The following is a 27,679-nucleotide window of genomic DNA, read 5'->3' as shown; positions in this document are numbered from 1 at the left end:
ACACACACAGTCACACACACACCCTCTGTAAGCTGCAGAAAAGGTTCACACACACACACATCTTTGTAAGCTGCAGAAAAGGGTCACACACACAGTCAGACACACAACCCCTCTGTAAGCTGCAGAAAGGGTTCACACACACACACACACACGCACACACCTCTCTGTAAGCTGCAGAAAGGGTTCACACACACACACACACACCTCTCTGTAAGCTGCAGAAAGGGTTCACACACACACACACACGCACACACCTCTCTGTAAGCTGCAGAAAGGGTTCACACACACACACACACACGCACACACCTCTCTGTGAGCTGCAGAAAGGGTTCACACACACATACACACACACACACCCCTCTGTGAGCTGCAGAAAAGGTTCTGGAGACTATAGGGAAGGTTCGAAGCGACACCTAGTGGGAAAAGAGCATCTCGTCAGCCTCTGAGGGGACTGAGCAAGGACCCATCTCTATGACAACCCCACTCCCCTGCCTCCTGGCAACACCTGTGGCACAGGCCAGGCCAGCAGCCGCCCTGGCCGGACCCCTACATGCCCAGTGACTGTAGTCAGGGGCTGCAAGGAGCCCCAGCATCCCACACTGCCAGCCCCGTCTGGCTGGGGATACTGAGTCAGGCCCCAACACGGTCCTGAGCCTGGCTTTAAAAAAAAATCACAAAGATTCGGCGGGAAAATACCATTGGTCTGCTTCGTACGGGCTGTTTGGACCCACATTCGCACGCCTGGGCCGGCGCTCCATGCCCTTCCCACCTCTCATCCCATGACTCCAGGAGCTGGGGCTTTGGGGAGGGCACCCAAGACCGCCACACCCACGCGAGCCTCTTCAATCCAGCCATCTAGGACGACGCGCCCAGATGACGTCAGTGGGAGCCCCAGGTGCTCAGGATCTCTGACCACCAGCCCCTCCCCAAAAAGGTTTTCACCTGGGACCAGGAGTCCTGATGCCCAGCCCTGCCTGTTCTAACACAGCGTCTAGCCTCAACACCCGCCCCCACTACAAATAGAATCCAGGAGTCCAAACACTTCATTCGCCTCCCTTAGCCGGGAAGAGAGCCCAGAAGTTCGGCCTTTTAAACACCATTTTCCCCCTTGTTGCTCGTCAGAAGTTCTGTTTCAACAGGCGCCTCTCTGGGTTGGTCAGAGAATCAGCTCTGGGGTAAGTTTAATGGGTAGCAGGTTTAAAATTAATTAAAAAAAAGTTCTTTTTCACACAGCGTGTAGTCAACCTGTGGAACTCCTTGCCAGAGGAGGCTGTGAAGGCTAGGACTATAATAGAGTTTAAAGAGAAGCTAGATAATTTCATGGAGGTTAGGTCCATAAAAGGCTATTAGCCAGGGGATAAAATGGTGTCCTTGGCCTCTGTTTGTCAGAGGCTGGAGAGGGATGGCGGGAGACAAATCGCTTGATCATTGTCTTCGGTCCACCCTCTCTGGGGCACCTGGTGCTGGCCACTGTCGGCAGACAGGATACTGGGCTAGAAGGACCTTTGGTCTGACCCAGTACGGCCATTCTTATGTTCTTATGTTCTAAGTGTAACTACACGGAGGACTCTCCATTGTGCTTTCACACACCCCACCATCCTCACAACCGCCCTGGGAATGCTCTTCCTAGGAGAGAAACACTGTCCTGCTGCAATGGTGGGAGACATCCCGGGAAGGAAGCCGTTTATCCTGCAAGGAAGACCGGGACAAGAGGACACAGCGGGTGGGGGAAGTCGCTCTCCTTTCAAGGTAACGCCGGAGAAGGAAGCCTAAAGTATGACCGAAATTCACATATTTAAAAAATGATGAATGGCTGCCTCTCCCCATTAAGCAGGCTGAGCAGAGGGGGAAAGGATCCCCCACGGCCAAACACCCGATAGGCAGAGCTGCAGGCTGAGCATCCGGCCTCCACCAGCTGAGCAACTAATTGATCTGGAGGTTTATATTTTCATTAGTGCTGAGGAAAGGGCCCAACCTGGCCACTCCAGAGACTGGATTCCTCTGGACGGGATTCTCCATTGCCCGGCACCTAACTCAGTCACTTGCATGAGTGGGTGTAAACCACGAGGGTTTCACACCAACTTTGCACGAGGGTTAGTGACTCCAGAAGGTGCGATGCAATGGAGAAGCCAGCCTGGCCCTAGGTAGGGCACAAGCAGAAGCTGGCCTGCCCTGCCAGTCTGGTTCACCCCTAGCTGGTTTCTCTGCTGAGGCTGCTGGCTGGAATATGGACACTAGCCCTCTAGAACTGGCCTGAGCCCAAACTAACTTATGACATGGAAGAACCAGCTGCCCACCTAGCCTAGGACTGACCCTGCAACCTGCTCTGGCCTCAGTCACTCAGCACAAAGATGCCCGATTCACCTCGGCTTTTAAAACTTTTCTAGAGACATTTTGTGGGCGAGAAGAGAATCTGGGCAGAGCGGGGGACATGAGCCTCTGAGACTCCCGAGTCCTTCCCAAGGGGTGAGAGAATCGGGGTGGGGTTGTCATTTCCAGCGTTCCAGGACAGAAGCAAGGCTGAATCTCTCTCTCAACCTCCAGTCTAGGTCCAAGCTGCTGTATCATAGAATCACCGAATCCTAGGGCTGGAAGAGACCTCAGGAGGTCGAGTCCAGCTCCCTGCCCAAAGCAGGACCAATCCCAACTCAATCATCCCAGCCAGGGCTTTATCAAGCCAGGACTTAAAAACCTCTAGGGATGGAGATTCCACCCCCTCCCTAGGGAACACATCCCAGTGCTTCCCCACCCTCCTAGGGAGAGTTTTTCCTAAGATCCAACCTAGATCTCCCCCACTGCAACTCGAGACCATTGCTCCTTGTTCTGCCATCTGCCACCACTGGGAACAGCCTCTCTCCAGCCTCTTTGGGACCCCCCTTCAGGAAATTGAAGGCTGCTCTCAAATCCCCCCTCGCTCTGCTCTTCTGCAGACTAAATCAGCACAAATCCCTCAGCATCTCCTCATAGGTCATGTGCTCCCGCCCCCTCATCATTTTGGTTGCCCTTCGCAGGACCCTCTCCAGTGCGTCCACATCCTTTCTACAGTGGGGGCCCCAGAACTGGACACAGTACTCCAGATGTGGCCCCACCAGCGCCAAATAAAGGGGAATAATCACTTCTCTAGATCTGCTGGCAATGCTCCTCTTAATGCACCCTAATATGCCGTTAGCCCTCTTGGCTACAAGGGCACACTGTTGACTCATATCCAGTTGTGTTGCTGTCGCTCTGAAGGGCTGGGAATTCTGGCCTTTCTCCACTCCCTAAATGTGGCTTCCAGCTGCTTTGATGGTGTGATACTCAGGGACGGGGATGCAGTTGGGGGTGAGCAATGTGGAGGCACATAAATAACAAGCGTGTATGAAGATGCCCATGCTGCAGATTCGCTCCCAGTGTGAGGGTGCCGCATGGAGGCATCCCCCATTTGTGCCTACTCTGCGGTCTCAGAAATGGCCAAACCGTTCGTGTTCCTTATAAAACTGCATCCAGGTGAAAATACCAATTTGCCTTTTTCCCGCCACCTGCTCCCCCACCCCTGCACACATACACTTCGCCATCCCGTGTTCTGCACCTCCTGTGGTTCATAGTCCTTGTCAGTACTGACTGGTGCCTAGAGCAAAAGGCATTGAAGGCAGGCTCCGGGGTCCAGTCGTTTTAACTCTCCACCCTTCGGTAAAAGGGAAACACGGTAACACCTCTTGCAATAAATAACCTGAGTCTGTCTTCCCAGGGGTGAACCGGAGAGTTAATTCATTGATGTTTCCATGATGTTTTGGGCTCCTCAAGCTGAACACTGCCTTTTAATGGCATTGGTGTTCATTATTATTAATTATTAATTTAGGTCATATTAATTACACTAATTAATTATTATATTAATTGACTATCACATTATTTAACCAAGTATTGTATTTATTGATTATCGCATTATTTTAACCGAGCATTATATTGAAAGTTATCGTTAATTATATTAATTATATTAATGGACCGTAAGTATATTATTAATTAATTAATTACTTAATTATAAGTATAGTATAGTACAGTATAGTATAGTATAGTATAAAGGTCACTAAGCTCTGTTGCACAATCCAAGTGCATCATAGACCCCTCTGGAGAGCCGGCAGCCACGTGCGGCAGGGTCATCCCCATCCTGCTCACATCTAAAGGCGAACGAAGCCAGCGGGCTCCAGAGGTATGCATGGGAGGGAGGGAACTACAACTCCCGACATGCAACGCGCCTGATTCCTGACAACCGGAAGCAGGTGGGAGACGGGGCAGGGGCGCGCCTTTACCCAGTACTTCGTTGCCTGGCGTGAAGACCCGCCCCTCTCCGCCACACTGCCCTATGATTGGCTAAGCCGCTAGCAGTCTCCTGGAGAGCTACCTGTGATTGGTGGAGAGGGGGCCTGGGGTTCCACGTGCTGTGGCTGGGGGGCACCGGGCTGCAGCTGCCTAGACCCTGAGCCAGCATGGTGAGTCCAGCGGGTCCTTGCAAGGCCCCAGCTGGGGGCCGGAGTTAAATAGGGCTGGAGCTTTTCTGGGCCTGGCTGGGGCTGGGGCTGGGGCTGGGGCTGGGGGAGGGGCAGGGGGGCAGCCCTGCCTGAGAGCCTGGGCTAGCAACTGGCCCTGTGTGGTCAGAGCCCACGGGCGCATCCCGTGCAGGTGCGTGGCCCCAGCAGAGAGTTTGGCTAAGGCCTGCCAGCTGCACTGTACTGGGGGGAGGGGGGCTGTTTAGAAGCCTCAGGGTCTGGTAACCCCTGCCCCCCTCACCTCCTGATATCCTGCCCCTGGTGATATCCCTCTTCCCCCCCCTCCCCCCCTCCCTCCAGTGCCCTTCCTCTGTTTGCTCCTTCGCCAGACTCAAAGTTTCCTGGCCCAGAGCAGTCGCTGGTGCCTGAAACCCGCTGGCGGGGGAGGAGGCCTGGGTGCCCAGCAGGTCCCGAGTATCCAAGCCGCTCCTCTTGCTGCTATAAATAGTCGTTCACCAAGTGCCCTTTCCGGCTGCAGGGGAGGTGGCCGAGTCTGGTGTCCGGGTCTTACGCCACGGCTGCTTCGCGGTGCCTGGATGTGCCGCAGCCGCTCGCTTCCCCCGCTGAGTGTTGGAGGGGCGTTTTCTTTTCTCCTCCAGAGAGACCTACACCAGCTCCCGGACCTCGCTTGCCTCTAGCGCGGGGGCTGCAGTGCTGATGCGTAGCGGTTTCCGCATCAGGTTTCAAACTGGACACTTGGGTGTGGGGGCGGCTCACAGGACTACACAAACCTCTGTGCACTATTACAGTCCCCTGGGGTGCCTAGCACAGACCCTGTGCACTCAGTGGGGGTTCAGAGAGCACCAGCCCTGCAAAGTAGAGTCTGGAAAACCCATTTGTGTATGCCCAGAAATCTGGCCAGGGTGCTCTGGCGTAGAGGATGCGCTGCCGTAGTGGTTCTGATTGTCGTCTTGCCTTGCCAGGCTGTGATGGGGGTGCAGCTGGTGGTGAGCCTGATCACAGCAAGCATCATGCAGAAGATGTCCCCACATTGCTCCTTTGCCCGCTGGCTGCTCTGCAACGGCAGGTACGGTGGGTTTTCCAGCTGGCTCCAAACTGCTGCTCCTGTGCTAGTCTTGCATCCACGTCCTTCAAACACTGGCCTGCTGGTGCCCCTCGGTCCTCCCTCCTCTGCTAGTCCCTCCTTGAGCTCCCACCTGCATACATACCCAGCTGTGCCTATGCACCACCGTCCCCTCTCTGTGCCCTGCCCTGGGGAGCCCTGCCCACGTACTACAACCTCAGCTCCAGACGCTTGCAATGGGGTGGGCTGCCACTGATCCGTTTCCGATTCTCCCTATCCCAGCACTGACCCCCTCTTGTGCTTCCCTCCAGTCTGTATCGCTACAAGCACCCTTCGGAGGAGGAGTTGTGCGCCCTGGCTGGGAAGCAGAAGCCCAAGACCAGGCGAGACCGGTGAGCTGATCTCCTGCTGTCCGTGCTTTATTGTCAGGGCTGACTGGATGATTTGGAGGGCAGATTATGCCTCCCCTTCCTGGCATGATTTCTCCCACCTGTCCCCATCTCTGGGAAGATGGTTTAGTGAGCAGAGTCAGGGCAGGCGGTTGTACCTGGGGTTTGATTATGATATCACCCGGAGGTTCCAATTAGGACCCTGTGGCTTAGGAAGCATCCTCAGTTTCGAGCAATGTTCCTTCCAATCTTTTCCACCCATGGGCAGATATTTTTTTCCCTCCATGGGCGAAATAAATTTTTACACGCACCGAGGCATGTGCGAATGTGCACCACCAGTAGACACACACATCCTAGCCGTGTGCGCTCTGTGAATCATCTGGGCGGCCGGTGAATTTCTCCTGAGCAGCTGCACAAGCGCACATCTTCCTGGGAAGCGTGTGACACACTGTTGCTGTACCGATAGTGGTCCCGTTGAAGCAGTGCAACACACACAAACACACTCTGAGTGTGGGCACAGCTGTGTCTGAGTGTGCCGGCAGGAGAATAAGTTAGATGCTTTTTTCCTGGTGAAAGTGAATGCAAGATTAATGGACCCAGGTATACCAGAACCAAACCAAACCATTGGAAAAGGTTCAGAAAAGGGCAACAAAAATGATGAGGGGTTTGGAACGGGTCCTATACGAAGAGAGATTAAAAAGACTGAGACTTTTCAGATTAGAAAAGAAGAGGCTAAGGGGGGAGATGCTAGAGGTCTATAAAATCGGGACTGGTGTGGAGAAAGTGAATAAGGAAAAGTTCTATACTTGTTCACATAACATAAGAACTAGGGGTCACCAAATGAAATGAACAGGTAGCAGGTTTAAAACAAACAAAAGGAAGTCTTTCTTCACCCAGCGCACAGTCAACCTGTGGAACTCCTCGCCAGAGGAGGTTGGGGAGACCAGGACTTAAACACGGTTCAAGAAAGAACTAGATACATTCATGGAGGTTAGGTCCATCAACGGCTATTAGCCAGGATCGGGAGGAATGGGTGACGGGAGAAGACCTGGTCTCTGTCAGAGGCTGGGAATGGGTGACGGGAGAGGGGTCGCTTGAAGATTCCCTGTTACGTTCACTCTCTTTGGGGCATCTGGCGTTGGCCACTGTCGGAGGACAGGATGCTGGGCTGGATGGACCTTTGGTCTGACCTTTGTGGCTGTTCTTACGTGTAGGCTGGGCTAAGTACAAGGCAGGTGACAGCAGCTGGATGCAACCAACGCAGGAAGGCAGCATGAATTCCAGCTCCGTGGGCTGCTCTCTGCCCTTGCTGGGGTCTCTTCCTGCCATTCTGAGCCTGTTTCTCTCTCGCAGGAGGATGAACGGGGTCACAGAGGAGAAACCCCTGTCTGTGCCCAAGGACATCAACCTGCACTTGGAAACCGCCCCAATAACCACCGTAGATGCTCTTGGTAAATCAGAGTCAGTTTGTGCCCATCGCCGGAGTGGCTGAGGGGGAGGGGCATAGAAGGGAAGGGAACTGACCAATGTTCCCTCTAATTTTTTTTCCCCGTGTGTGGAATACATTTTCTTCTGCGCACCAAGGCATGTACAGCTGTGCACCACCAGTAGACATACATGCTGTGGGCACTCTGATAATCAGCTGGGCAGCTCCCGAATCTTTCTCGAGTGGCTGCCCCAGCGCTCAGCTTGCAGGGAACACTGGAACTGACCTAAGTTTTCTGTGGCAATGCCAGGGACTAGACCCCAGAAGTCCTGAATCCACCTACAGGACCCCACTTGCCTCCCAGAACCTATTACAGAACCCAGGAGTCCCAATTCTCAGGGCCCTTTTTCGGGCCTAAAATCCAGTTAGTGACGTGTACCTTGCCCACCACCCACAGTCACTGCAGGGGCGGGGAGGATGAGCTCACTCCTTGCACACCGACTGGTGGTGACAGCCCCGTTTCTCTCTGCCCATTCCCAGTGCTGCGCTATTTCCTGGAGTATCAGTGGTTCGTGGATTTTGCCGTTTACTCCACCCTCATCTACCTCTTCACTGAAGGCTACTACTGCCTGGTGGACCCCTGCAAGGAGATGAATATTGGCGTCCTCTGGTGCCTGCTTACGGTCTTCTTCTCCGTGTATCCTTCCTTTCCTACCCTGTCCCTGTGCCGGGGGAGGGGGGGTGGAATTCTCTAGCCAGGGGCCACTGTTTGGAGGGAGAGGGATCATCAGGGATGGGAGCGGAGGCAGGGAGCCAGGAAAGCTCCCCTGATGGTGAGGAAGGGCTGGTTCAGTGTCTGGCGTGGCCACAAGCTCCCTGTATGACCACAGACAAGGCACTGGGTCTGGGCCAGGCTTGGCTGCCCAGCTGCAAAAGGGAGAGCCGTCCCCTGCCGCGCTTGGGCAGCTAAATCCAGGAATGGCTCCACGTGCAGTGACGAGGACTCTGAGTACCTGGCCGGAGACGGGGCGAGTCTCCTTCGTGGGGCACGGGGTGGAGACAACAGCCTGGCACAAAGCAAAACACGCCCCCCCCCGGCCCAGATTGTTCAGGGACTCTCCCCGCTTTTCCCCATTGCCTGCAGGGGAGAAAACTGGGAGCGAGCGGTTCCTGGATGAGAGGGGGACCTGAGGGTGGGAGGCAGCTACAGCCCAGGTCACGTGCTGCAGGAAAAAGAGCGTGCCCTGCGTCCGGACCCTGTTGGGACCCCAGGGGGTAGCACTGGCTGCTGGTGGGCATAGGGAAGGATTCCCCCACTTCTCATAGGTCAGACAGCTGCCGAGGGGAGCCTCTCCCTGCCTGAGAAGGAGGTGGGGGCAGCCAGCGTGTGCAAACACGGACCAGGAGGCCGGCGGGGTTCTCATCAGGCTGGCCTTGGACCGATACCCTCGCCTCCCTCGGCGGGTCATGCCCGCTCCTCACGCCCGTCTGCTCCAAGCAGCGCAGGCTGCCGGCCGCAGGCAAAAGGACGGGGGCAGGGGCGGGAAGAAACCCACTGCCCTCTTCAACGAGGAACCCGTCTGATGCGGAACGGCCTAACCGATGGGCTTCTAAACCGCTCCCTGACGAGTTCTAAAGCTGCCTCGTGAGGCCGCGCCGCGGGCAGGGGCCTAATGAAGTGGGTGTTTTATGAGGCGCTAACGCCGCCGCGGCTGTAATCTCTCCGGCTGGAAAGACTCCGGGCCGCTTTTGCAGACTGCTGGTAAAGCGGGGCCGGCTGTTTATCCCCATTGAAAGGGAGGCTGCCCCACGCCCTGGCGGTTTATTTAAGGTTCGGGTGAGTAGGTATCGCAGCGGGGGAGTCTGCCTGTCCCTCCGCCTGCCCTGCAGCTGGCTGATGGATGCAGGGCGGCAGAAGGAGCTGGGGGGGGCCTGGCTGCTAATGGGATGAGGAGCAAACTCCAGGCTCGGGGACCGTAAAAAAGGGCTTAAATTGTTCCCTTTCATTACCCATCATTGCCCACTTGCCAGCAGGGGACACACCAGGTCCTCTCAGGCCTTCTCCTCAGGTGCATTCTTGCGCTTCTCCCCGTCCGGCCCGACCCCGGGCTGCAGCACCCCACGGATCAGCCATGCTCCGCCAGCAGGGCCAGCCGGCTCACCCGCTGATGCTGCTTCCAGTGGGGGAGACAATAGCCCTTCCTCCCCCCCTCCCCCCCAGTCCAGCTGTACGTGCAAAGCATAACACCCCAGGCCAGATTGTTTAAGCCCTCCTCCCCCCCGCTTCCCCCCACCCCCCACTGGTTTCTCCCCTGCAGGCTGAGGCGGGAGCGATTCCCGGGTGAGATGGGGACCTGAGGGTGGGAGGCGACTACGGAGCGTGGCACGTGCTGCAGGGACAAAGGGTGCCCAACATGGCTGCTTCTGGGACCCCAGGGGGTAGAACTGGCTGCTGGTAGAGGGAAAGGTCACCCCGATTCTCCCCTCAACAGCAGGCTGCCTACAAGCTTTGACTGTGTCTCCCCCACACGCTCAGGCCCCAGTGATACTGTTACAGAAGCTCCCCCTCCCCCCTGCCCCTGCCAATGAGATTGGGGGCCCATTATGCCAGCTGCTCCCTGGGCCTGTGGCAAACAGCCCCCGCCCCATAGAGAGACCAAGGGGGTGGAGGATCCACCTCTTAACCTCACAGAAGGGAACCGAGGCTCGGGTTGGCTAAGTGCCTCGCCCAAGGCTGCATAGGGAGTCAGTGACAGAGCGGGGAATTGAACCCTGGTCTCCTGAGTCCCAGCCCATCACCATGGCTACAAAGGCCCTTCTGACAGCTGCAGCCCCGGTCTCTCCCAGCTCTTGGAAAGTGCCAAGCCTGGTGAAAGGTGCCAGCTCCAGCTCCCCGGAAACTCAGATGCGCACGTCTCCAGCGCCTGTATGCTCTTGGGGGGCTCGTGGCCAGGCCCGAGGGGGGCAGTTTGCTCTCGGGGCCCGCCCAGCCTTTGGCTGCTCTGCCAAGGCCTCCAGCCATGCCCACAGCAGCGAGGGGGAGACGTTTCTCCGTTAGGAGCGAGACTGAGGCCTGGCAGGCAGGAGCCGGCCGAAGGGGGAGAACTGTCCGTAGGTGCAAGATGTCCATTGGTGAGCGTTTGGGGGAGCCAAGCACCAAACTCAGCTGCTTTCTTTAACACCAACCCCCCTCCCCGGCACCTGCAGCAAGATCTTCTTCATGGTGATGCACCACTACTTCCGCTCTGAGGAGGGGGGCGAGCGCTCCGTCTGCCTCATCTTCGCCTTCTTCTTCCTCCTCATCGCCATGGTGGTGCTGGTCGTGCGGGAGGACTACCTGGAGTTCGGCCTCGAAGCGGGTCAGCGAGCGGTGGGGCCGGGGGCGGGCGCTGGGGATCGGGCAGACGGGGGAAGTTGAGCACCAAGGAGTCAGGGATGAGCCTGGCCCAGCCAAGGCCTTCACCGCGGTGGTTGGAACCATCTGCACGTGTGGCCCTCGCAGGGGATGTGGCTGCGTGTCATGACCCTGCTAGCGGGCCCCTGAGTCTCTGTGTCTCCGGATTGTGGGGTTGGGGCCCTTGTTACCCCCATGGGGTCAGATGTAATGGGGGGGTCATGCAGCAGTGTTGTTCTGAGTGCTAACCCAGACTGCGGTAGACGCCTGCGTGTTGCAGGTAGAGGGGAAAGGAACTTAAATTGCAGGCAGGTACTGCAAGCCAGGTGGGGGGCTCAGGGCAGAGGGTTGGGGGGGTTGCGATACAGTAGTACCTGTAAGAAATTTAAGTGGGGGCTCAGGGCAGGAGGTTGGGGGGGGTGCAGGAGTCAGGGCAGGAGCTCGGAGGGGTGGCGGCTCAGGGCAGGGGGCTGGGGTATGTGTGGATGCCGGGGGGCAAGGGTGCGATTTAGAGAGAACTTGGGGGGATCAAGCTCTTGGGCGTGTGCATCAAGGGAGGGCGTGTGCTTTGCTCTCATGCCCTGAGGGTGGAAGGGGAGCACCGAGCAATGTCCCCATATGAATCTTGGGGGTCACGGGCCCTTTGCCCTCCCTAAATGGCGCCCTGAGGAGGGGGAGCTTGAGGCTGAAGCAGCCCCGGGCCGGTGGGGTAGCGCCCCCCCAGCTGCCCCGGTTAACTCCAGGCTGCAGAGCAGGGACCCAGCTGGGAGCACACCACACCTCCTGCAGCCGACTGGCTCTTTCTTGCCAGACTGGGCGCGCCCTGGCTTAATTTCACCGCTGGTCGCAGGCAATCTGCCCCTTTTGGCCATCGCGGTATAAACCGGGCCCCGTGCACGTGAAACCATTCCCACAGTGGGGTTGTCTACACTACAGTTGCAGTTAGCTTAGGCTGAGCTAACCCAGTCTGGCTAACCCGGCTCTCACCCCTGGTGTTGGTGCAGCTTAACCCTTACCACCATCGGCTAACCCCAACCTATCGTCAACCGCTCCTCCTCGCTAGACGAGCCCGCAGCTGCAGGGCCCAGCTGGTAGAGCGCTTTCCCAGGCCCCGGGCGAGCTACAGTGCAGATAGCCACGTTCCAATGGATAAATGGTGCGCGTACAATTCGCCTGGGGAGCACGCCACTGTAAAACAGCACAGAGGGCCAAGACTTCAGGGGGACGTGCAGGAGAAGAGTATCGAACGTGATCGTAGTAAGGATTAAAAAAGCCCCTCCGCTTTGAGAAGAGCTTTAAATCCCCAAGCTCCAGGGCAGGGACCCAGTGTATGCAGCATGGGGTCAGGAAGGAACATTCCTTGGCGACGGGTTATCCCAACGCTGCCGGGTTTCCTGTGCCTCTCTCTGAAGCAGCTGGCGCTAACCACTCTTGGTGATGGGACTAGGTGAATATTGGCCCGCCCTGGATTCTGATTGCTAAAGGACCGGCCCCACCCCATCCTTTCAGGGGGAGCAGGTGAAGCGATGTGCCACTATGAGTCCTGAACCCCCCTCCTTTTTTCTAGTTAAATGCCTCTTTCCTTCCAGCACCATCTCTCCGACTCACCCACACCTGTTTTCTGCAGGACTTGCCAACGTCTGTGATAATCTGGAGGTTTTCTTCAGGCAGAGAGGATGGGACTGGATGTAAGTCTGGATGAGCCAGTAATAAAGGGCCCATGGGATCAGTGTGGGAGGGGGGGCTGGGTTGAGTCTTTGCAGACGAGTGTCATCAGCCCATGGTGTCACCATTTCCTTCTGTAAGGAGGCAGTTTTGTTCCGGGGGGGGGGGGGGATTATTTGATTCACATGAGGAGGGTTGGTTGCTTGTTTTTTAATCTTAGAAATATAAGGAATATCGAGTCTGATTTTGCAAGAGGATTTTTTGGAAGGCTCAGAGGTGTGAAACGCCTTTAATGGAAGAGAGGAGAGGGCTTAATTCTTTAACTGAGAATGTTTTTCTCCCATCTGTGCTTTGGACATTAGAGTTAAATGGATATCAACCAGCCAGCCCAGAAACAAAGCCTGAATTAAAAAAAATAAAATAAAAACTTGTCACCAAAGAGAAATCGATGGGTGTCACCAGCCATAATCCAGCCCCCCCCCCCCCATCCTTTTCTTGGGGGAAAACCATGGTAAATGGACCTGAATTTTGATTAACAGCAGTTCTTACCTAGAATTAGAGAGAGAATCTTTTCAGGACTCTTTTTAAATCTGTCAGATAGAAACGTAAAAAGAGCACAAGGCCTGTGTGGTTTTTGTCTCTCCTGGTCCCCGAGGACATGACCCCATGTCGTGGCCTTTTCTGACCCTGACTCGTGTTCCCTGTAAGTGGTGCGCTTGTGCGGCTGCTCAGGAGAAATTCAAATGCTGCCCCACTGATTAGCAGAGCACCCACAGCTTTTTCTCCGGGTGGTGCACATTCACACATGCCTCGGTGCACATAAAATTATTCCACACATGGATGGGGAGGAAGAAACCCACACGTGGTTGGAAGATGAGAGGGAACACTGCCTGACCCCTGCTTCACGTCTGCAGAATTCCCATCACCAAACTGACCTTCAAGCTGGGGCTGGTGGCCTTTTGTTCGTTCCTCGGTGCCTGTCTGACGTTCCCGGGGCTGCGGCTGGCGCAGACGCACCTGGACGCTCTGAAGATGGCTGCGGACAAGCCGATGACCCAGCTGAGTAACCTCTTGTCTGTGAAGCAGCCCGCGTTCTGAGTTGGCTGCGAGACCAGCGCAAGGCCGCTGTCTGATCGGGCGTGAGGAGCTCTGTCCCCCTGCCCATCAGCCTGTGGCCTGCCCTCCCCAGAGCTGGCTGCCCCACAAGCCCCGTGGCATGGGAGGAGCTTTGCATAGAGCCGGGGTGTCATTCAGACATGGGCGGGTGTGGGGGGAGGGGTACCCAGAGGCAGGGGCTCAGCCGGGATATGAACCTCTGATCAGTGGGGTAGGGCTGTGGAGGTGCTGACTGTAGGCTGGGAACAGGGCAAGGGCTGGGTTTCCTGGCTCTGTCCCTGCCAGAGATTTCCCTGCACCCCCCATGGGGGTGTATACCCCCCTGGATTTCCCTACACCCCCCATGGGGGTGTATACCCCCCTGGATTTCCCTACACCCCCCATGGGGGTGTATACCCCCCCTGGATTTCCCTACACCCCCCATGGGGGTGTATACCCCCTGGATTTCCCCAACACCCCTCCCCCCAGTTTTGTGAACTACGGTGCCATACAGCCCACCGTCACCCTCACGGTCTCACCCCTCGTCGGCCCTGACACTCCCTCCCAGTTTCAATTCCTGGGGAGGCTACTGGTCCCTGCAAAAATCCCTCCCTGTCGCCCTCCCTCACCTGGGATCCCTGGAGGCTGTTGCCTTTTCCTGAGAGCCCGAGGGGGATGGATGGCAGGGCCTGGAGGGGCCCATGGTTCGGGGGGAGAGAAAGGGGCAAAAACTGGGCTGGGAAAGGCTCTGACTTCAGTTCTTTATGCCTCCGGCAGGCTCCTGCTCCACGCTAGTTTCCTGGCTCCCGTGGTCGTGGTGGTCCTGTGGATCAAGCCCATCTCCCGCGACTTGCTGCTTCAGGCCCCCATGGGGAAGCAAACGGTCCAGATGTGAGTGCGCCGCTGCCATCAGCAGGCAGGCAGGGTGGGGGCGTGGAAAAGAGACCTTCCTCCCCCCCCCCCCCCCCCCCCCGCATGAGGTCAGCGCCATCAGCCTTGCTACTGCAGGTCAGGGACTTTCTTCCAGGGCCACACAACCAGGCAGGGGTTGGTAAAGCCAAGAAATAGAATCCAGGAGTCCTGGGGCATCCTGCCTCCAAGACCCTGCCGCCCTCCCAGAGCTGGGAACGGAACCCAGGAGTCCTGGCTTCAGCTGCCCCCAAGCTCTAGAACCCACCACCCTCCCAGAGCTGGGAACAGAACCCAGGAGTCCTGGCTCCAGCTGCCTCCAAGCTCTAGAACTCGCCCCCTCCTAGAGCTGGGAACGGAACCCAGGAGTCCTGGCTCCAGCTGCCTCCAAGCTCTAGCACCCACTGCCCTCCCAGAGCTGGGAACAGAACCCGGGAGTCCTGGCTCCAGCTGCCTCCAAGCTCTAGCACCCACCGCCCTCCCAGAGCTGGGAACAGAACCCGGGAGTCCTGGCTCCAGCTGCCTCCAAGCTCTAGCACCCACTGCCCTCCCAGAGCTGGGAACAGAACCCGGGAGTCCTGGCTCCAGCTGCCTCCAAGCTCTAGAACCCGCCACCCTCCCAGAGCTGGGAACAGAACCCGGGAGTCCTGGCTCCAGCTGCCTCCAAGCTCTAGAACCCGCCACCCTCCCAGAGCTGGGAACAGAACCCGGGAGTCCTGGCTCCAGCTGCCTCCAAGCTCTAGAACCCGCCACCCTCCCAGAGCTGGGAACAGAACCCGGGAGTCCTGGCTCCAGCTGCCTCCAAGCTCTAGAACCCGCCACCCTCCCAGAGCTGGGAACAGAACCCGGGAGTCCTGGCTCCAGCTGCCTCCAAGCTCTAAACCCCCCCCCCCCAAAGCTGGGAACGGAACCCAGGAGCCCTGGCACCAGCTGTCTCCAAGCTCTAGAACCCGCCACCCTCCCAGAGCTGGGAACGGAACCCGAGAGTCCTGGCTCCAGCTGCCTCCAAGCTCTAGCACCCGCCGCCCTCCTAGAGCAGGGAGCAGAACCCGGGAGTCCTGGCTCCAGCTGCCTCCAAGCTCTAGCACCCACTGCCCTCCCAGAGCAGGGAGCAGAACCCAGGAGTCCTGGCTCTTATGGGACCATCTGGCTAAACCCCCGTCAGATCCTGCTGCTGGCCAGGCAGTGCCCTTGGACCGTGAACGCTGCCCTCTTCACGCTAACGGCCTCCTCTCCCCTTGCCCAGCATGTCGGACGCTGCCTACAACTCCACGCGCCTCTGGACCATCGTCGCCCTCTGCCTGCTGCGCCTGGCCATGACGCGCCACCACCTGCAGGCCTACCTCGGGCTGGCGGAGCGCTGGGTGGAGCAGATGAAGAGGGAAGCCGGGCGCATCGCCATCCAGGAGATCCAGCGCAGGGTAGGCGCCAGCGGGGCGGGGAGAAACCCAGGCAGCTGGGGGCTTACGCTGTAGGAACAGCCCAGGAGGCAGAGGTCACGCTCTGGCCTCCTCAGGCTGGCGAACCGGCTCCCTTCAGCTGCTGAAGGGCCCTGGCTCCAAGCACGCCCCTCCTCCATGGGGATTCCTCCCTCCTGCGTGTCCTTGTGTACACACCAGGTCCAGGGCAACGTGCATCAGGGGCTCAGGCAGAGGGGCTGGGCCAAGGCAGGCGAATTTCCTTTCCCTTCTTGACTCGCCCCTCTATTATGGGTTTTACGGTAGCACCTTGCTGGGGCCCGATTCTGCCAGGCCCATCCCCTGAGACAGTCCCTGCCCGGCGTGGGCAGGACGGGGGGGCAAGGGGAGGGGCAGCAACGTGCCCAGGCTGGCCAAGTCCCAGCCCCTCCCCCCCCCCCCAGGAGGCCACACACTGCCCCGCCTGCCCTCAGCGCGGATTCCCTCTGCGTTTCCAGGTCACGAGGATTTACTGCTACGTCACCGTGGTCAGCCTGCAGTACCTGGGCCCCATCGTCCTCACGCTGCACTGCACCCTGCTGCTCAAGGCGCTGGGTAGGAGCCGGCCGGGGTGACGGACTCAGGCCAGGGGCGGGGGTGCCCGTTGCTGCTTCCCACCGGGGGGGCGGGGGGCGTTCGGGGGTGGGGACGCTTTTGGGTCAGGGGCTGCACACTAGTGAGAAAAACAAAACCAAACCCCCCACTGGCGTGGCCCCCAGCGGAGACTCTCCCCACATTCCCCTCGCACACCAGAGCCTAGGCAGCCCCAGGCTAGGAGATTTTGTGTGCTCCAGCCCTACAGGGGTACAGCAGGGGTCGGGGGAGGCTGGAGCACCAGCACGGGCTACCCAATGCTGAGGGGGAGCCCCGAGTTGCAGGGCCAGATCCAGGCAAGCCAAGGGCCTCATCCAGCCCTTAGGGTACCCACCCCTGGTTCAGAGCCTCGCTTGGGAGATCGGATTTGCAGCAGGTCACCGGAGCCGTGTCTCTCTCCAGCCGCATTTCCTGCCTACCTGCTGCAGTGGAGAGGCCCTCTGTGAAATGAGTTGGTTGGGTCTCAGGCTGCTGCCTGATGGGCAGGTGTCCAGGGCCCAGCGGCTGGGGCTTGCCGGCAGGGCACCTGGTTCTCCGCATCCTCACCCGTCCTTCTCCCCTCTGCCTTGCAGGCAACTACTCATGGGGTCTCTTTCCTGAGCCCCAGCCCGCCTCCCCGGCTGCTGGGCCCACCCGGCCTGCTGCTCCCTCGGCGGAGGGGGAGGGAGGAGAGGACGTGCAGGCCACGGTGGCGCAGATCACAGGCGCCCTGGGGGCCGTCTTCAGCCCGCTTTTCTACCGCGGACTCTTCGCCTTCCTGACCTGGTGGGTGGCTGTCTGCCAAGTGATCACCAGCCTCTTTGGCCTCTACTTCCACCAGTACCTGGCAGCCTCCTAATGCCGGCAGCAGCCGGGCCTGGGGGGGTCTCGTGGCCTGCAGGGCTCCCTCAGGGAAAGGACCCTAAGGGTGAGCGGCTCCTGCCTGTTGGCTCTCTGCCTGGTGTGTCCTGCGCCCACCTGGGTGATGGCGCAGCGTTTCCCCTCCTCCCCCCATAGCCCGTCCCCTCTCCTGCCGGGGCTGGGGTCTGCCAGCTGCCCCCTGCCTTGTATGGAGACTGAACCGGCCTCCGGCTGGGACCAGCACGGAGCAGGGGCAGAGGGATGGGGCCCCACCCAGCTGGAATGGGGCCAGCATCTTATAGGCACTTTCTCCTTCATGTGCTTCGGCCGTTTCCCCTCCCGTGGAGGGGGGGGGCATCTCTTGTACTCGGCTGCTTGTGGGAGGGTCACGTTCTGCCGCCAGCAGCCGCCTGAGCCCTCAGGCATCCGCTCAGCCAGCGATTCCTGATCCAGCCGCAGCCTCGTCCCCCACCCAGGAAGGAGCCTACAGGTGGGAAACGAGATGGTTCAGCCGGGAGCCTGGAGGGCGGAGGGGCGCCAGGGCCCCGCACCCTGCTTGGTTGCTGGGGGTCACCGGGGCCCCACATCCTGCTTGGTTGCCGGGGCCCCGCATCCTGCTTGGTTGCCGGGGGTCACCGGGGCCCCACATCCTGCTTGGTTGTCGGGGGTCACCGGGGCCCCACATCCTGCTTGGTTGCTGGGGGTCACCGGGGCCCCACATCCTGCTTGGTTGCCGGGGCCCTGCACCCTGCTTGGTTGCCAGGGCCCCACATCCTGCTTGGTTGCCAGGGGTCACCTGGGCCCCACACCCTGTGCAGTCATTGGAGTGCCAGGGCGCTGGGGCCCGTACCCTGCTTGGTTGCCGGGGCCCCGCACCCTGCGCCGGGGGGAAAAGGCGGGAGGGGGTTGTGGGCACCAGGTCATGGCCCTTTCGCTGCTCAGTCTCTCGCCAGCAGGACCCTAGAGCAAATCCCAAGGGGGAACGTGCAGCTTTCCCTCGTGCCTGGCCCGCCTCTCCCCCGCTGGGCCTGTGCTTGGGGGGCCAGGCCTTAGGCTGCAGCCAGAGAAAAATCACCTGGTGAGTTACTAGACTAAACTTTGTCAGGCGCTCAGGTCCTGCCTGGGCAGAGGCGCCCGCTCCCTGCTGCAGGGCGGCGTCGGACGTTCGCGCCGGAGGCCGCTTTTCTGGGGGGGTGAATGGCGATTGTCCCCTAGACTGGCCCCCTGACTGTTTTGCTTGGGCTCTCTGGCCCCTCCTCTGTGGCCGGTCGCCCCGCCTCGAGGCCTTATTCGCACCCGGAAAGGACGGGTTTGTGAATAAACAGACCAAACGGGTAAACCACGGGCTGGTCCGATTCCTGTTTTCCAGCTCAAACTGCAGGACAGAGAATTCTTCAAGTCCCCAGCCGAACTCGTGCGGCGTTGCTGTGCGCTCCGTCTTCCAGTCGCCAGACTGAACAAGCCCAGTTCTTTCAGCCTTCCCGCCTAAGTCATGTTCTCTAGACCAGGGGTGGGGAACCTTTCTTGAGACGGGGGCCCCTGACCCACAGAAAAATCAATCAAGGGCTGCACACACATTAGAAGGGGGGGGGGAACCTTCTTTGTGTCCCTTGACTGAGGAGAAAGATAGTCCCCTCGCAGACCAGAGCCTGGGATGGGGTGAGCTTAGAAGATTTTGTGTGCTCCAGCCCCCAGGAGAGCAGCAGGCGGGTAGGGGCATTGGTGCAGGCTTCCCATTGCTGGAGTGAGCCTTGAGCCTCAGGGGCCGGATTCAGGTATGCCGGGGGTTGCCTAGTGGCCCCTGGGGCTAGCGGGATTTGAACCCACCACCTTGAGCTCTGGAGGCCGGCACCTTATCTATGAGCCCACCACCCCACTTTTCCCAGATGCCTTATCCTGCCCCCCTTCAGCCTGGTACCTGCTGCAGACTTGGGAGAGCAACAAGAAACACACCAGGAAAAAGTTTGTTGAGCCCCCAAAAAAACCCACCAGCGTGGCCCCTTTAAGAAACGCATGACATGGCTTTTCGGCCCTAACATCTCCCCTGCAGAATCCGGTAAGCACTAGGGGTGCCAGGCAGCCTCCGTATTGAGCTGGACAGCCCAGGATTTTTGCCTCTTGGCCAGGAAAAAAAAAAAAAAATCAAAAGTACCGGACAGTTTCGGTGTCTGGTATTTTCTGAATTATTTTGCCGGACAGGAGGCGAAAATACCAGACCGTCCAGTTCAATACCGGACACCTGGCAACCTGAAGCCCACAGCTGTGACCTGCGGCAGGGCCAGGCCCAATATTTCAGCTCCATTTCCATGGGCTGGGATTCGAGGCAGGACCAAGCCCCCTTCCCCGTCACTGCCCCGGTGAAGCCGCCTTGAGAGCTCGTCTGTCTGGTTTTCCCTCTGGCTGGGAGCAGCTTGCCCAGGGAGGCATGTGCAGAAGGAGGGTGGTTGCTAGGACCCTGCGCAGGGCTGCATTCAGACACAGACAGTGTCTCCCCAGAGATCTGCCCAGACGTGACCCCCAGGCTGGGACAATGACTGATGGACTATCCAGGAAAGGGGGAGGAGGGGAGAGAGAGAATTTACAGGCACTATAATTGGACCACAACAAAAGAGAAAGCCAGCCAGCCCCCTCCAGTGTCCTAAAAAAAAGCACAAGAGGCTAATGTGGGAACATCCCTCCCAGGTCCATCCCTGCTCCACAAAGCCCCCCATTTCCAGAGCTCTGCCGAGAGGAGAATCCGTGGGGATCAGCTGCTCACTGTGTGTGGGAATTGCTGGGGGCTTTGCCCTGCATGCGCAGAAGTCCCCCACTTTCTCCCCCCCACGTGCACCAGGACTGTGATTGAAGGATTCGAAATTACACCTTGTTCTAGTGACGGACTCCAGGCGCTCGTGAGCTCACCGAAGAGAAGGGGAAGGGGCGACGGGATTGCACGCTAAGTGACCATGCACCGGGAAGTTACGCAGTGCTGGGCTCTTCAAACACCAGCTGGTGGCTGGAAATTGCAGCCAGAGCAAGTGAGACTAGAAAAAAAGGTGTCAATTAACCAGCAGCACAAGGGTGGAGTCTCCATCAGAGGCAGCTTTTGTATCACACTTGGACTTTTCTGAAAGCTCCGGTCTCAGGGTTACTGGGAGGACCCGATGGGTCCCTCTGGCCTTGAGCTCTATTGTAACAGCTCTGCAAGGCCCCCCCCCCACCCTCATCACAGCACAGATGGGGCAAGAACTCAGAGCTTTCCCAGAAACATCAGCACACTTCCCACTTAACCTAAAGGCAACTCCTCAGTAGGCCCCCTAAGACACACAGTGGAACAGTTCCAAGGCTGAACAGCAGGGGGCAGTGGTGTGCATATAGGGGGTGATGCCTTCTGTGACTCAGTCCTCAAGGTCCTGCCTTCCAGATCTTGGCAGGTTTGCTAGACAGGGGTCACTCACCTTAGCAATACAGCCCCGTGAACCTACCTTCACAGCCCTTCAGGGGGCCGCAAGATTGTCGTGACCAAGACGGGCTCCCACGTTAGGGTCGTTTCGCTCCCTGCTTTTGTGGGCCTAGAATTTGTGGGCGGTGCCAACTGACCCGTCGCTGTGCTTTGATTGGATGCCGAGGGCGTGCCTGGCGGTCATTGCTCCATGCAATCAGCCTGCCTCTCATTTCACATGCCCTGGCTTTATGTGACTGTCACTTCAGCAACACCGGTAGGGACAAAAAAAAACCTACGTGGACGAAAACCGGGAGAATCTGGCAACACGGCGCATGCGCAACGGCAAACCCCGTGCCCACCGCTGGGTTAGACCGACACCGGGCAGGAACATTCCAGCTCACGCTCAGTCCTGCCAGTTGGAGTCCTGCGTGCATCTTGCAAAGCAGCTAAAGGCCTGACTAAGTTGGGCTGGCTGCATGTTCCTTCCCCACCTCTTGCTGCTGGCCCTGGCCTGCTCCCTTTGGAAAGCCACAATGAAAACTAACCCAACAGCGCCTCCTGCTGCCAGAAGGCTCCGCTGCACCCTTTGCAAACACACAGCTGGTGTCGGGATTCTCCTACAGCAGCTGCTTTCCCCCCCATCTGTACCTGGCAGGAGGCTGCTGCCTGGCCTCCGCCTGCAGCCTTGTTACCATCACTCCTGCCTTGCATGTTGGGGGGCAGTAGGAAGTCTGGGATGTGGGGGGGCTGGAGTCAAAGGCTGCAATGGCTGCTCTGCAGTATGTGGCCTAGGTTGGAACTAGGTTCAGCTCCACATCTGTGCAGCACCTGCCGCAATGGGATCACAGGCAGGGTTCCCGCTAACTTTTCCCCCCCGGCGGGTGAGCAGAATAAATTTTGTTATGTGCACCAAGGCATGTGCAGATGTGCACCAGCAATAGAAACACAGGCTGTGGGCGCTCTGCTAATCAGCTGGTGGTACCCCCACAGGGGGCTCGTGCTGACCCCCTGGGCCAGCAGCCAAACAAACCTGCCAGCAACTTTCTTTCCTTCTTAGCCGGGGGCGGACTGCTGAGAGAAACAGTCGCCCCGCCACGTCTCTCCCGGGCTCACCGAAGACACCAGCCCAGCCCCCGACTGACCAAAGTCCTCCACGCACCCAGAACAGCCCCAGCCAGGGAACAGTCAGTCCTGGACACCTGAGCCAAAGGGACATTCAAGAAGCTTTTGGGGGTGGGTTTCAGGAGCTCATGCACCATGCCAGAACGCCTGGCCCCAGTCAAGTCCATGGGAGCTTTACCAGTGAAGTCAGAGGCCTGACACCCACGATACTCGCGTTGACGTAGTGGTGCGTCGAGTTTGATTGGGCGGTGCTCTGGGATTGCCCTCGCTCAGAGACGCCAGGAGATGGGATGCTAGTTCACCATTTCCACTCTGTGTTGCCCTCCCAGGCTCCCTCCGCGGCTGCATTTATCTGGGGTCGTGGCTTCCCCAGCCTACACGGCTGCTCCATCCACCTGGAGAAGGCTGCCTAGCTGGGCCCCGAATAGATGGTCTCAGAGACAAGCAGAGCTCTGTCTCACGCTGGCTTCCTCTCCGTGGTTCGGTAGCTGCGTTGTGCAGAGGCTGTTGGGAGGACCGGGGATTGGCCTATCGCCCACCCCCAGCCGTCCTCTGGGTCTTGCCTTTAAAATGTCCATCTCCACGTAGCTCCCAGGTGACTGGAAGGGAGGCGCCGTCCCATCGTGTCACGGTGCCAGCCCCATGGAGGGACCTTGACAGTCAAATATTCTTTCCGTGGCCCGAGGACGAGAGGGGCGCGCTCCCGTGTCAGCCGCTACCACCACGACCAAGAGGAGGGTGGCGGGAGGTTTCTAGAACGCTGTTCAGCACCATCACAGGCCTGCTAGGCTGGGAAAGACATTTAGGAAGGACCCAACATTGACCCAGGAACAGAGAACGCAAGAGGTGCCTGCCTAGACCCGCCGAGGGAAGCTCTCCAGAACAAGGCCTGGTGTCTGCAAGTCAGCCCGGGAGCCGGCCATCTGGTCGACAGGCAGTCTGGGATAAGGAAAACATCTCTCCTCTAGGACAGCCAAAGAGATTTGAGCAGGCTCAACGTCCCTAGATTCAGCAGCGCTCAGCGAGTGGGGAGCTTATCAGCTGCTGGGCTCTGTTGAAAGTCTGGTGCCCTCCCGACACTGGCCCCCGGTCTGTCTAGTGTAGACTAGGACCCCCATTTTGTCCTGCCGTAGTCTGGCGAGTGCAACCGACGCCCCCTCGTGGCAGAGATGCAACACAGAGGCCACCCCAAGAGACTCCAGAAAGTTAATTTTTTATTAAATATACTCCTCTCTTGGCACAGATTTTAAAATATATATATAAACATTCTATAACAAAGTGTCTTCACTGCATTAAAATAGAACTCCTGCGCCAAGGAAAACTGTCCTTTTTGACACACACTGACGAGAACATCTCTACAAAAAGGCATTTGTGCTCTGTGCATAGACAGTCAGCAAGAGTCCCAGCAGAACATGGCATTAAAGAGGATACAGGGTGGGCAGGAGGAACCAGACGCTGCAAAGGAAAAGCCCTTCTATAATCCTTTTCTACAATCCGGCTCCAAGTCATAGAGCGAGCCCCAAACATACACACGTACGGTTTTCAATGCAACTTTAAATCGTCTCTAAAACTTTGCTTCCCCTTTGCCGCCAGCGCTGTACCCGCTGCTCCCGGATGCCACTTGGCTGGGGGCTGCCGGGTAAACATGCCATTTGTTCCACACGCCTTGTTTTAAAGAAGAAAAAAAACAACCCACGTTTCTTCACCAATGCACCAGCCGTTTCTGAGTTCAAGCAACCCCTGCGCAAGACCAGTCATGCTACACCCTGCCAGGCGCTGCTGGAGATCGTACCGTCATTCCCTCTGGCCAGTTGCTGGACTGGGCTTCTAAAAGCTATCGGTGGATATTCCTGCCCCACTGGCCGGCTCGCAGGGATCGTCAGCCTCAGCACTTCCACGGGTCTTTAACACTTACCGGGGTCCAGACTCCTCCACTGCCTGCTTTCTCTACCCAAGCCCTCCGCACGCAGGGAGCTGCCTTCCACCTTAGCTGCTGGCCTGTGCGCCCATCCCCTGGAACTCACAGGCCCTGCAGCCACGTGGGCCTGGAGAACCAGGAGACGGCTTGGGGCCATGTGTGGGCTCCTAATAGCAGCTAGGGGTCTGCACCAAACGGGCAGGCTCTGCCTCTCCAGCGTCCCATCCGGTTTCTGAAGCGCTAGTGCCCAGTGCCAGACACCCAGGCGGTGACCCGTTCCCACGGCCAATGCGCCAGGCGCGGGCACTGGGAGGAGCCCATTGGAAGGAGCTGCCATTCCCCATCCAGCAGGGAAGGGACCTCACGAGGACTTCCCAAAGGAAGAGCCATCCCCGGTACCGAACCTGCATGAGAAATGAAACCCCTCCCTCCGCATTTGACAAGGAGGGTTCCAGAGCAGGAGTGTGCTGGGAACCAACACCAAATGCTGCGTTTCTGCCCTATTCTCCATCAGACTTGCCTTCCCCCGACAGCCCATGGTGGGCCGAGGGAGAGGGGAGCTGAAAAGAAGGAAATGCAAATTAACGGCATTTGGCTGCTAATTACTCCAGTAAGACGCCTGCCCATTTTAAGAAATGGTTGCGCCATTGGAGGTCAGATGGTCAACAACCCCACAGAAACGAGAGGGGTGAGGGAGGGTAAAGGCTGACATGGAACCTGCCTCCTTTCTGAGGGGTCCACAACACGCCCATGAGAAAGTCCTGGACCAAACACACCATCCCCTTCCACCCAGCGGGCTAGAGAAACTTCAGGGTCCCTCAATTTCAGACAGCAGCTTTGGGACACATTTTAATCCACGGACAAAAATAAAAGTAGTAAGCGCATGCGGTCCCCCCCTCGTACTTCCGAGCAGGGGGAGACCAGCTATTTAAAAGGGACACACTGCACACAGCTCTTTCAAGAGCCCCCTTGCTCAAGGAACCCAAGAGAACGGCTAACAGAATCAGACTGAAATCAGGCTCTGGACTAACAGTCAGTAAAAACGTTTGGCTACAAGAGGTTTTCTTAATTCGTTACTAATTCGCCCCTCTGGGTCCAGCACTTTCTTCGAGTTTCTCGCCTTGGAGTTTGTCCGTCTAGAAGCCTGGACCGCAGTTCCGTTTCTGCGTCAGGGGCTTTCCCCACGGAAGCATCCCCTATCGCCAGAGACGGGGTCTCCCGAGGAACTAAGCACGCGCCGGGGTCTCTCCACACCCGCCGAACCTGGCAGAATTACTACCATGGATCGCATACTGCTCTGAGATCTCCCCTCACTCCTCCCCATGAGCCCCATCCAACACCAGGGACCAAGGCAGGGACCAGCTTTCCCGTGGGGCAAGGAACAGGCCTGAGTTCTTGAAGAGACACCTGTCGCCACCCTCCAGAGCTCTGCCCAGACAACAGGTGAACACCCTCCTCCCACCAACGGGCTTGGCTGTGCCTCTAGGGCACGTTCGTAGCAGCGTCACAAGAGTTTCCAGTTTCGGAAATCTTTTTTTTTTTTTTTTTTAATCAAATGACTTTGTACTTCGACAAAAGTGACCAGAGACGTTGGCTTGACACTGGAGATGGTCTTTCCGCCAGACACCTTCCAAAGGTTATGACCAATCTGTGCTCTTGGCACAATACTGGCCCTAAAAGAAAAGTGCACACCAAGACGCCCTATCTAGACTGTCTGGCCAACCCCACGAGAAGAGAACAGACTCAGGGCTGGAGCAGCTGCCTGTCATTAATCACGATGAAAATATTTGGCATGCGAGGCAGGTTCTGCTCCCAAGAGTGGGCGCAAAGCCGAAAGAAGAGAGGGGTTAATTTTCCAACTGTGCAATTAGCTTCAATCTCGCAAATGAACTCTTGATACAAGGTTTGAATGTCAACAATAATGAAGATCTGTGTCCGGAAGGGACAGCTTTTAATGACAAACAATTGATGCCCTCTACTTCTTCTCGGCTCCACACAAGCAAGCAGTCCTGCCACGTGGAAAGGAGTATCTGAGAGGGTATCGTGCTCGGAGGTGCGGGGATATTGGGGTCATTCTAGAAGGCTGGACAATTCTCCCACCTTTCTTGTGTGCCATGTTGAAAATAAAGCCACCTGTCTTTGAGTTTCTCAAAGCTCTGATTCCAAAAACATTATCAGCATTGAACAGTCACACTCAAAAGGTGCACTAGGGTCTGTTTCACGCTGGCACCTGGGAAGGACTGGCAGGATTCCCAGGGGGTAACAATTACAGACTCAGTTTACCCAGAGTAATATTTTCCAGCATGATTCTAAGAATAAGCTAATGGGATCAAAGTTAATCAGCTGCAGTGACATGACCTACACATGCATGCGTGCGCGCACACACACACACACACACACACACACACACACAGCGTTCCAAAGCCACACCCATAGCTTTAGATAAAGATAAGGTTGAACCCATTCAAAAGCAGTCACCTTGAAAAGTGCCCCTCCCCCCACACAAACACACACACAGTTTATTCTCACACTGCAACCATAGTCATGAAGGATAAAATCGGTTACACTTGGAGTATGGAACACTTCCTCCTTTAAATCTCCGGTCTTAATACTGCAATCTGCTAAACCCTTCCAAAAACTACCGCCTTGAAGACCACAGACCAAGGACAAAGAGGTTTTTAAAAGTAGCCTGAAAGCAACACTGTGTTTCTATTGTAAACTGGAGCCCAGTTCGGGCACGGTGCCGAAGGCAGGCCTGAAAGCTGATCTCCCCCGGCTCTCGGTCTTTGGAAACGTTGGAGAGGGGCACGGCTGAGGTGGAAAGTTTTTGTCCAGACCGAGCGATATCTGAAGAGAGCGACACTTCCAGCCAGAGCAGACGGCCACGGTTTGGAGGAAAAAACGGTTTGAAATTAATTCAATTAAAAAAAAAACAGTTAAATCTTAGACACGCTCTTTCAAAGGCTTATTAACCCTCTTGGCGCTCATATGAAGTTCCCTGCAGGCTGGGACTGAAATACTGCTTGACGGGAGGCTTACAGATGTGTAGTTACTAAGAACTGCCTCGCAGGGACTGCTTTCTCCATCCTAATTTCCAGCATCGCATCCGTTCTTCTATTATCCAAAGCCCCCTCATCCGCCCACTAACCCCAGGCGAGGAGCCGGCTGCAGCTTAGTGTGTTTGGCAGGCTCAGTTCCTGGTGTGAAAAAGTGAAACACGAGAGTGAAACACAGCACCCCTAGAGAAGGCCGCTCTGCTGTTACCCAGAACCACGGGGAGAGTTCTTAGTGAAGGTTAGTGGCAGATCTGGGTTAGGAGAGAACTTGGAGGCTCCTTAAAAAAAGAGAGAAAAAAAAAAGTAAAGCCGAAGGGGGCAGCGCTGAGAAGACGGGGCAATACTAGTGTTTGTCCCCCATACACACACGGTCCTTCTCCCCTGCGAGGCTTTGGGGAGGGTGCCACTACCTCTCGATATTCGCACTCAGCTGCAATTTACGGAGAAGGATCTGGGTGATGTCAAAGGTCGTGAAACTTATTCCCACGGCGATTGGACCTTTGACCCAGTTCATGCTGAGTCCTTTGTACAAGCCTCGGATCAGTCCTTCCTCTCGGATGATCTCCCGCATGGTGAGGAGGATGGAACTGTACACGTGTCCCATGACCCCCGCCGTCTGCATTCGCCGACGCACCACGTCCAGAGGGTAGGAGGCCGACTGGCCGATCAAGCCGGCGCAGGCACCGAACACGAGACGTTCCACGGGGTACGGCTGGGCTCTCCCGCTGTGATCTGGGAAGGAGGGAGGAAGAGGCAGCGTTTAAATAGCTTCCCAAAGCAATCACGTTGTTATCAGGCTATACGGGCCTATGGCTGACACAGCAAAGCGGGTGTCAGGTATCC

At 57.4% G+C, this 27,679-nt stretch overlaps 2 protein-coding genes across 3 annotated transcripts in view; one reads left to right on the top strand and one right to left on the bottom strand.

Annotated features, from left to right (window-relative positions):
* Nucleotides 1-4,316: 4,316 nt before the first annotated feature.
* On the top strand, nucleotides 4,317-25,328 carry TMEM161A (transmembrane protein 161A). The gene is made up of 12 exons (XM_075902841.2): nucleotides 4,317-4,466; nucleotides 5,447-5,550; nucleotides 5,859-5,939; nucleotides 7,290-7,387; nucleotides 7,903-8,059; nucleotides 10,570-10,721; nucleotides 12,384-12,444; nucleotides 13,336-13,479; nucleotides 14,294-14,407; nucleotides 15,672-15,846; nucleotides 16,341-16,437; nucleotides 17,049-25,328. The coding sequence occupies exons 1-12, from the start codon at nucleotides 4,464-4,466 to the stop codon at nucleotides 17,312-17,314; spliced, it is 1,452 nt and encodes a 483-aa protein (XP_075758956.2). The 5' UTR covers nucleotides 4,317-4,463; the 3' UTR covers nucleotides 17,315-25,328.
* SLC25A42 (solute carrier family 25 member 42) overlaps nucleotides 23,060-27,679 on the bottom strand; it is a 33,368-nt gene continuing 28,748 nt past the window's right edge. For both annotated transcript variants that reach the window (XM_075902843.2, XM_075902844.2), the window contains one exon: nucleotides 23,060-27,568. In XM_075902843.2, the coding sequence (XP_075758958.1) occupies nucleotides 27,243-27,568 (326 nt within the window). In that variant the 3' untranslated portion in view covers nucleotides 23,060-27,242. The remainder of the gene's footprint in view (nucleotides 27,569-27,679) is intronic.

The sequence above is a fragment of the Pelodiscus sinensis genome, chromosome 32 (genome assembly GCF_052426305.1).
Source record: "Pelodiscus sinensis isolate ZL-2025 chromosome 32, ASM5242630v1, whole genome shotgun sequence".
In the NCBI taxonomy this organism is placed as follows: domain Eukaryota; kingdom Metazoa; phylum Chordata; order Testudines; family Trionychidae; genus Pelodiscus; species Pelodiscus sinensis.
This window is presented reverse-complemented; position numbering and strand designations above follow the sequence as displayed.

Coding starts and splice junctions, on each gene's coding strand:
- TMEM161A (XM_075902841.2), top strand. Junction 8,060..10,569: donor CTTACGGTCTTCTTCTCCGT/GTATCCTTCCTT, acceptor CGGCACCTGCAG/CAAGATCTTCTTCATGGTGA. Junction 14,408..15,671: donor GGGAAGCAAACGGTCCAGAT/GTGAGTGCGCCG, acceptor CCCCTTGCCCAG/CATGTCGGACGCTGCCTACA.